This window comes from Salvelinus fontinalis, chromosome 36 (assembly GCF_029448725.1).
Source record: "Salvelinus fontinalis isolate EN_2023a chromosome 36, ASM2944872v1, whole genome shotgun sequence".
NCBI classification, from domain to species: domain Eukaryota; kingdom Metazoa; phylum Chordata; class Actinopteri; order Salmoniformes; family Salmonidae; genus Salvelinus; species Salvelinus fontinalis.
In genome coordinates this window covers 34,406,048-34,415,863 of record NC_074700.1, presented here as the reverse complement: position 1 = coordinate 34,415,863, position 9,816 = coordinate 34,406,048, and the positions used below count along the sequence as shown (strand labels likewise).

General features: G+C 45.3%; 1 protein-coding gene across 2 annotated transcripts in view; it reads left to right on the top strand.

Moving 5' to 3' along the window:
* The window catches only part of si:ch73-375g18.1 (kinesin-like protein KIF1C), an 89,351-nt gene that overhangs the window by 35,738 nt on the left and 43,797 nt on the right, over positions 1 to 9,816 (top strand). For both annotated transcript variants that reach the window (XM_055901358.1, XM_055901359.1), the window contains 6 exons: positions 1,133 to 1,352; positions 3,839 to 3,911; positions 4,323 to 4,421; positions 5,083 to 5,244; positions 8,316 to 8,603; positions 9,103 to 9,168. In XM_055901358.1, coding sequence (XP_055757333.1) covers positions 1,133 to 1,352; positions 3,839 to 3,911; positions 4,323 to 4,421; positions 5,083 to 5,244; positions 8,316 to 8,603; positions 9,103 to 9,168 — 908 coding nt within the window. The remainder of the gene's footprint in view (positions 1 to 1,132; positions 1,353 to 3,838; positions 3,912 to 4,322; positions 4,422 to 5,082; positions 5,245 to 8,315; positions 8,604 to 9,102; positions 9,169 to 9,816) is intronic.

Genomic DNA, 9,816 nt, shown 5'->3' with positions numbered 1-9,816 from the left:
GCCAAGATCTCACGATACATGGCCCCATCCATCCTCCCCTCAATACGGTGCAGTCGTCCTGTCCCCTTTGCAGAAAAGCATCCCCAAAGAATGATGTTTCCACCTCCATGCTTCACGGTTGGGATGGTGTTCTTGGGGTTGTACTCATCCTTCTTCTTCCTCCAAACACGGCGAGTGGAGTTTAGACCAAAAGGCTCTATTTTTGTCTCATCAGACCACATGACCTTCTCCCATTCCTCCTCTGGATTATCCAGATGGTCATTGGCAAACTTCAGACGGGCCTGGACATGCGCTGGCTTGAGCAGGGGGACCTTGCGTGTGCTGCAGGATTTTAATTAATGACGGCGTAGTGTGTTACTAATGGTATTCTTTGAGACTGTGGTCCCAGCTCTCTTCAGGTCATTGACCAGGTCCTGCCGTGTAGTTCTGGGCTGATCCCTCACCTTCCTCATGATCATTGATGCCCCACTAGGTGAGATTTTGCATGGAGCCCCAGACCGAGGGTGATTGACCGTCATCTTGAACTTCTTCCATTTTCTAATAATTGCGCCAACAGTTGTTGCCTTCTCACCAAGCTGCTTGCCTATTGTCCTGTAGCCCATCCCAGCCTTGTGCAGGTCTACAATTTTATCACTGATGTCCTTACACAGCTCTCTGGTCTTGGCCAGTGTGGAGAGGTTGGAGTCTGTTTGATTGAGTGTGTGGACAGGTGTCTTTTATACAGGTAACGAGTCAAACAGGTGCAGTTAATACAGGTAATGAGTGGAGAACAGGAGGGCTTCTTAAAGAAAAACTAACAGGTCTGTGAGAGCTGGAATTCGTACTGGTTGGTAGGTGATCAAATACTTATGTCATGCAATAAAATGCAAATTAATTACTTAAAAATCATACAATGATTTTTGGATTACAGACCTCTACATGCTTTGTAAGTAGGAAAACCTGCAAAATCGGCAGTGTATCAAATACTTGTTCTCCCCACTGTATATCTAAAAAGTTTGTATCATATTTGATCAGTTCCTAGAATGAAAGTCTTCCTATCCAAGATGGTACATTTTTAGTCATGTCTGACCCTCTTCCCTCCTCCTCTTCCTCCTCCACATCTTCCTCTTCTTTCTCCTTCCCCTCCCCTCAGGTAACCGTATAGTGATGGGGAAGAACCATGTGTTCCGGTTCACCCACCCAGAACAGGCCCGTCTGGAGAGAGAACAGAGAGAGAGGAGCAGTACCAGCCACCAGGAGACCGGATGCACTGCCAACACAGGCCTCCAGGGGGAGCCAGAGGACTGGACCTACGCTCAGCGAGAACTACTGGAGAAACAAGGGATAGACATCAAACTGGAGATGGAGAAGAGGTGTGGGGGAGAGGGAGGGAGGGAGGAGTGGGGGGGAGGTGGGAGAGGGAGGGAGGGAGGGAGGTGGGAGAGGGAGAGGGAGAGAGGGAGGTGGGAGAGGGAGAGAGGGGGGGAGGGAGGGAACTACTGGAGAAACAAGGGATAGACATCAAACTGGAGATGGAGAAGAGGTGGGGGGGAGGAGAGGGAGGTGGGGGAGGGAGGGAGGGGGGAGAGGGAGGGAGGAGGAAGGGAGGGATGAGGGGGGGAGGAGAGGGAGGGAGGTGGGAGAGAGGGAGGGAGGGAGGAGAGGGGGGGTGGGAGAGGGAGGGAGGAGAGGGAGGGAGGGAACTGCTAGAGAAACAAGGGATAGACATCAAACTGGAGATGGGGGAGAGGGAGGGAGGAGTGGGGGGGGGAGGAGCGGGGGAGAGGGAGGGAGGGAGGGAGGAGGGGGGGAGAGGGAGGAGGGAGGGAGGGAGGGGGGAGAGGGAGGGAGGGAGGAGGGGGGAGGAGAGGGATGGAGGGAGGTGGGAGAGAGGGAGGGAGGGAGGAGAGGGGGGGTGGGAGAGGGAGGGAGGGAGGGAACTGCTAGAGAAACAAGTGATAGATATCAAACTAGTGATGGGGAGAGAAACAAGAGATGGATGGAGGGAGGAGATGGAGGGAGGAGGGGGAGGGTGGGAGGGAGGAGAGAGAGGTGGGAGAGGGAGGGAACTGCTAGAGAAACGAGATAGATATCAAACTAGTGATGGGGAGAGATACAGGAGATGGATGGAGGGAGGGAGGGAGGGAGGGAGGGAGGTGGGAGAAGGAGCAGAGAGGGAGAGAGACTTCCCTTTTTCCACATTTTGTTACAGCCTTATTCTAAAATTGATTAAATGTTTTTTTTTCCCCTCATCAATCTACACACAATACCCCATAATGACAAAGCAAAAACATTTTTTTTTTTACATTTTTGCTAGTCAGGATCAAGGGAAAGATGAACGGAGCAAAGTACAGAGAGAGATCCTTGATGAAAACCTGCTCCAGAGCACTCAGGACCTCAGACTGGGGTGAAGGTTCACCTTCCAACAGGACAACGACTCTAAGCACAAAGACAGGAGTGGTGTCACACCCTGACCTTAGTTATCTTTAGTAAATCTAGTAAATAAAGTTTTCTATATATTTAGGGTGTAGCGACTTTCCTCTTCTTCTGACGAGGAGTAAGAGATATCAGACCAATGTGCAGCGTGGTAAGTGTCCATTTTAATATAAGAAACTGAACACTACAAAAATACAAAATAACAAAGTGAAATATACAAACGAAAATCGAAACAGTCCCGTATGGTACAGACACAGGAAACAACCACCCCCAAAACACAATAGACAACAGGCTACCTAAATATGGCTCCCAATCAGAGACAACGACTGACACCTGCCTCTGATTGAGAACCATACTAGGCCAAACACATAGAAATATAACAACAGAACAAAACATAGAAAAACAACATAGAATGCCCACCCCAACTCACGCCCTGACCAACTAAAATAAAGACATTATAACAAAGGAACTAAGGTCAGAAAGTGACATGGGTACGCTAGTTTTTGTATTGTCTAGGGGTTTTGTATGTCTTGGGTTTTGTAGGGCTAGGGGTTTTTGTATGTCTATGGTGGCCTGATATGGTTCCCAATCAGAGGCAGCTGTTTATCGTTGTCTCTGATTGGGGATCATATTTAGGTAACCATTTTCCCTTTTGGTTTTGTGGGTTCTTGTCTATGTGTAGTTGCCTGTTCAGCACGGGTTCGATTTGTTAGTTTGGTTCAGTGTTCATTCTTATATTAAAGAGACTGTATGCTGCGCCTTGGTCTCCTCCCTACGACGGCCGTGACACTTGAGGACAAGTCTGAGCCCGGACTTGAACCCAATCAAACATCTCTGGAGAGACCTGAAAATATCTGTGCAGCGACGCTCCCCATCCAACCTGACAGAGCATGATAGGATCTGCAGAGAAGAATGGGAGAAACTCCCCAAATACAGGTGTGCCAAGCTTGTAGCGTCATACCCAAGAAGACTCAAGGCTGTAATCACTGCCAAAGATGCTTCAACAAAGTAACTGAGTAAAGGATCTGAATTATTGTGTGTAGATTGATGAGGGGGAAAGACCGATTTATTCAATTTTAGAATAAGGCTGTAAGGTAACAAAATGTGGGAAAGTCCAAGGGGTCTGAATGCTTTCCGAATGCCCTGTATATATGACCCAATTATAAAGTATGAAAAGTTCATTCATGGTTTACCATCATGTAGGTTTTATACCTGTATTGTGTACTAGATCAAATGGGTTGGGAAAAGTTTTTTTTCTCAGACATAAATAAACAATTCCAGGTGAAAGCCAAAGGTCATAGCTTTCTAGGAGGGAGGGGGCTCTGTTACATCCATACAATATTCCCCTCGTGCTTTGTGGATGACTAAAAACCATAGCAAAACGTCAATCAGCTCAACTGGTCCCCGGGGGTCTCTCTCCCAGACTGCAGGACATGGAGATTCAGTACCGGCGGGAGAAGGAAGAAGCAGACCTGTTACTGGAACAACAGAGACTGGTAAGACTGAGGGTTAGGGTCAGTACAGGAGAGAGGAGGAGGAGGAGACTGACCTGTTACTGGAACAACAGAGACTGGTAAGACTGAGGGTTAGGGTCAGTACCGGAGAGAGGAGGAGGAGACTGACCTGTTACTGGAACAACAGAGACTGGTAAGACTGAGGGTTAGGGTCAGTACCGGAGAGAGGAGGAGGAGACTGACCTGTTACTGGAACAACAGAGACTGGTAAGACTGAGGGTTAGGGTCAGTACCGGAGAGAGGAGGAGGAGGAGACTGACCTGTTACTGGAACAACAGAGACTGGTAAAACTGAGGGTTAGGGTCAGTACCGGAGAGAGGAGGAGGAGGAGACTGACCTGTTACTGGAACAACAGAGACTGGTGAAACATGTGGATTAACCCTTTCCCCTCAGTACACAGACTCAGACAGTGGAGACGACTCTGATAAGAGATCCTGTGAAGAGAGCTGGAGACTGATTTCTTCACTCAGAGAGAAACTACCTGCTAACAAGGTACACAGTTATATAACTACACTACCAGGCAAACGTTTACACACCTACTCATTCAAGGGTTTCTCTGCATTTTTACTATTTTCTACATTGTAGAATAATAGTGAAGACATCAAAACTATGAAACAACACATGTGGAATCATATAGTAACCAAAAAAGTGTTAAACAAATCAAAACATGTTATATTTTTTGAGATTCTTCAAAGTAGCCACCCTGTGCCTTGATGACTGCTTTACACACTCTTGGCATTTTCTCAACCAGCTTCATGAGGTAGTCACCTGGAATGCATTTCAATTAACAGGTGTGCCTTGTTAAAAGTTAATTTGTGGAATTTCTTTCCTTAATACGTTTGAGCCAATCAGTTGTCATGTGACAAGGTAGGGGTGGTATACAGAAGATAGCCCTATTTGGTAAAAGACCAAGTCCATATTATGACAAGAAGAGCTCAAATAAGCAAAGAGAAACAACAGTCCATCATTACTTTAAGACATGAAGGTCAATCACTCTGGAAAATGTCAAGAACTTTGAAAGTTTCTTAAAGTGCTATTAACTATTAGTCTACAATGTAGAAAATAGTAATAAAAATAAAGAAAAACCCTAGAATGAGTAGGTGTGTTCTAACTTTTGACTGGTACTGTGTATGTATATGTTGTAATTCTGTAGGTCCAGTCGATAGTAAAGCGTTGTGGCCTGCCCAGTAGTGGTAAACGTCGGGAACCACTCAGGGTCTATCAGATCCCTCAGCGTCGACGAATCAGCAAAGACCCCAAACGGGTTACCATCAGAGACCTGAGGATGCAGGCGGTCAAAGAGATCTGCTACGAGGTACGGTTACCACCCCAAATACACCCCTACACCCCACTGGCTCTGTCTAAAAGGTTTTGAGTTCCTGAGTGGTCTATAAGGTGTTGAGTTCCTGAGTGGTCTAGTCTATAAGGTGTTGAGTTACTGAGTGGTCTAGTCTATAAGGTGTTGAGTTACTGAGTGGTCTAGTCTATAAGGTGTTGAGTTCCTGAGTGGTCTAGTCTATAAGGTGTTGAGTTACTGAGTGGTCTAGTCTATAAGGTGTTGAGTTACTGAGTGGTCTATAAGGTGTTGAGTTCCTGAGTGGTCTAGTCTATAAGGTGTTGAGTTACTGAGTGGTCTAGTCTATAAGGTGTTGAGTTACTGAGTGGTCTATAAGGTGTTGAGTTCCTGAGTGGTCTAGTCTATAAGGTGTTGATTGGTCTAGTCTATAAGGTGTTGAGTTACTGAGTGGTCTAGTCTATAAGGTGTTGAGTTACTGAGTGGTCTAGTCTATAAGGTGTTGAGTTACTGAGTGGTCTAGTCTATAAGGTGTTGAGTTTCTGAGTGGTCTAGTCTATAAGGTGTTGAGTTACTGAGTGGTCTAGTCTATAAGGTGTTGAGTGGTCTAGTCTATAAGGTGTTGAGTTACTGAGTGGTCTAGTCTATAAGGTGTTGAGTTCCTGAGTGGTCTAGTCTATAAGGTGTTGAGTTACTGAGTGGTCTAGTCTATAAGGTGTTGAGTTACTGAGTGGTCTAGTCTATAAGGTGTTGAGTTCCTGAGTGGTCTAGTCTATAAGATGTTGAGTGGTCTAGTCTATAAGGGGTTGAGTTACTGAGTGGTCTAGTCTATAAGGTGTTGAGTGGTCTAGTCTATAAGGTGTTGAGTTACTGAGTGGTCTAGTCTATAAGGTGTTGAGTTACTGAGTGGTCTAGTCTATAAGGTGTTGAGTTACTGAGTGGTCTAGTCTATAAGGTGTTGAGTTCCTGAGTGGTCTAGTCTATAAGATGTTGAGTGGTCTAGTCTATAAGGGGTTGAGTTACTGAGTGGTCTAGTCTATAAGGTGTTGAGTGGTCTAGTCTATAAGGTGTTGAGTTCCTGAGTGGTCTAGTCTATAAGGTGTTGAGTGGTCTAGTCTATAAGGTGTTGAGTTACTGAGTGGTCTAGTCTATAAGGTGTTGAGTTACTGAGTGGTCTAGTCTATAAGGTGTTGAGTTACTGAGTGGTCTAGTCTATAAGGTGTTGAGTTACTGAGTGGTCTAGTCTATAAGGTGTTGAGTTACTGAGTAGTCTAGTCTATAAGGTGTTGAGTTACTGAGTGGTCTAGTCTATAAGGTGTTGAGTTACTGAGTGGTCTAGTCTATAAGGTGTTGAGTTACTGAGTGGTCTAGTCTATAAGGTGTTGAGTTACTGAGTGGTCTATAAGGTGTTGAGTTACTGAGTGGTCTAGTCTATAAGGTGTTGAGTGGTCTAGTCTATAAGGTGTTGAGTTACTGAGTGGTCTAGTCTATAAGGTGTTGAGTTACTGAGTGGTCTATAAGGTGTTGAGTTACTGAGTGGTCTAGTCTATAAGGTGTTGAGTGGTCTAGTCTATAAGGTGTTGAGTTACTGAGTGGTCTAGTCTATAAGGTGTTGAGTTACTGAGTGGTCTAGTCTATAAGGTGTTGAGTTACTGAGTGGTCTAGTCTATAAGGTGTTGAGTTACTGAGTGGTCTAGTCTATAAGGTGTTGAGTTACTGAGTGGTCTAGTCTATAAGGTGTTGAGTTACTGAGTGGTCTAGTCTATAAGGTGTTGAGTGGTCTAGTCTATAAGGTGTTGAGTTCCTGAGTGGTCTAGTCTATAAGGTGTTGAGTTCCTGAGTGGTCTAGTCTATAAGGTGTTGAGTTACTGAGTGGTCTAGTCTATAAGGTGTTGAGTTACTGAGTGGTCTAGTCTATAAGGTTTTGAGTTACTGAGTGGTCTAGTCTATAAGGTGTTGAGTGGTCTAGTCTATAAGGTGTTGAGTTACTGAGTGGTCTAGTCTATAAGGTGTTGAGTTACTGAGTGGTCTAGTCTATAAGGTGTTGAGTTACTGAGTGGTCTAGTCTAAAAGGTGTTGAGTTACTGAGTGGTCTAGTCTATAAGGTGTTGAGTTACTGAGTGGTCTAGTCTATAAGGTGTTGAGTTACTGAGTGGTCTAGTCTTAGTCCTAATTTACATCTGCTGAAAACATTTTAGAGCAATTTAGACATAAACAGTGGAATCAAAGTTGTCCAGAGTTGAATCTCAATTTAAATGATTCACAGCTGTAATGGCTTCCAATGGTTCTTCCAAATGATTCACAGCTGTAATGATTCACAGCTGTAATGGCTTCCAAAGGTTCTTCCAAATGATTCACAGCTGTAATGATTCACAGCGGTTCTTCCAAATGATTCAAAGCTGTAATGGCTTCCAATGGTTCTTCCAAATGATTCACAGCTGTAATGATTCACAACTGTAATGATTCACAGCTGTAATGATTCACAGCTGTAATGACTTCCAAAGGTTCTTCCAAATGATTCACGGCTGTAATGATTCACAGCTGTAATGATTCACAGCTGTAATGGCTTCCAAAGGTTCTTCCAAATGATTCACAGCTGTAATGGCTTCCAATGGTTCTTCCAAATGATTCACAGCTGTAATGATTCACAGCTGTAATGATTCACAGCTATAATGGCTTCCAATGTTTTTTTCCAAATGATTCACAGCTGTAATGATTCACAGCTATAATGGCTTCCAATGGTTTTTTCCAAATGATTCACAGCTGTAATGAATCACGGCTGTAATGGCTTCCAAAGGTTCTTCCAAATGATTCACGGCTGTAATGATTCACAGCTGTAATGGCTTCCAAAGGTTCTTCCAAATGATTCACAGCTGTAATGATTCACAGCTGTAATGGCTTCCAAAGGTTCTTCCAAATGATTCACGGCTGTAATGATTCACAGCTGTAATGGCTTCCAAAGGTTCTTCCAAATGATTCACAGCTGTAATGATTCCCAGCTGTAATGATTCCCAGCTGTAATGATTCCCAGCTGTAATGATGTGGGCTGAATAGGGACATGTTGACCCTGGACTCTGTGTCTCCCCCTATAGGTTGCGTTGGGTGATTTCCGTCACTCTCGCCAGGAGATCGAGGCGCTGTCCATTGTGAAGATGAAGGAGTTGACCCGTATGTATTCTAAGAAAGACAACGCGGAGGCCGACAGCTGGAGGGCCGTAGCACAGGATGTCTGGGACACCGTGGGGATAGGGGAGGATAGGAGGGGGGAGGAGGTGGAGGAGGAGGGAGGGGCGGCGCCAGGGGGTGTGTACGACCTGAAGGCTCATATCGATAGGCTGACGGATGTTCTACAGGAAGTAAAGATTCAGAATAATATGAAGGTATGTCTCTCTTTTTATGGACTCCTCAATTAGTGTCAGCTGCTTGCTGTTGTGCTGTTTTGGTTCTGAGTGTTACGTTTATAGACTTTTAAAGTCTCACAGTATTCTCTCTCTCTGTGTGTGTGTCTCCCTCTCATCTCTCCCAGTCTCTGTGTCTCTCTCTCTCTCTCTGTCTCTGTCTCTCTCTCTCACACTTGTTGATGTGGATGATTGTAGTACAAAACCAAGATAAATCCTAGTAACATTTATTGCATAGCAGTAAATAGATTCACCACACCATAGATTCTGATTCTGATTCTGATTCTAATTGTGATTCTAATTGTGATTCTGATTCTAATTGTGATTCTGATTCTGATTCTAATTGTGATTCTGATTCTAATTGTGATTCTGATTCTAATTGTGATTCTGATTCTAATTGTGATTCTGATTCTGATTCTAATTGTGATTCTGATTCTGATTGTGATTCTGATTCTGATTCTAATTGTGATTGTTTGTGAAGGATGAAGAGATCAAAGCTCTGAGAGACAGGATGGTCAAGATGGAGAGCATAATACCTACTGGACAGGTAGAGAGATACACTGGACACCACACCAACACACTGGACACCACACCAACACACTGGACACCACACCACCACACTGAACACCACACCAACACACTGGACACCACACCACCACACTGGACACCACACTGGACACCACACTGGACACCACACCAACACACTGGACACCACACCAACACACTGGACACCACACCAACACACTGAACACCACACCAACACACTGGACACCACACCAACACACTGGACACCACACCACCACACTGGACACCACACCAACACACTGGACACCACACTGGACACCACACCACCACACTGGACACCACACTGGACACCACACCAACACACTGGACACCACACTGGACACCACACCAACACACCGGACACCACACTGGACACACTGGACACCACACCAACACACTGGACACCACACTGGACACCACACCAACACACTGGACACCACACTGGACACCACACCAACACACTGGACACCACACTGGACACCACACCAACACACTGGACACCACACTGGACACCACACCAACACACCGGACACCACACTGGACACACTGGACACCACACCAACACACTGGACACCACACTGGACACACTGGACACCACACCAACACACTGGACACCACACCAACACACTGG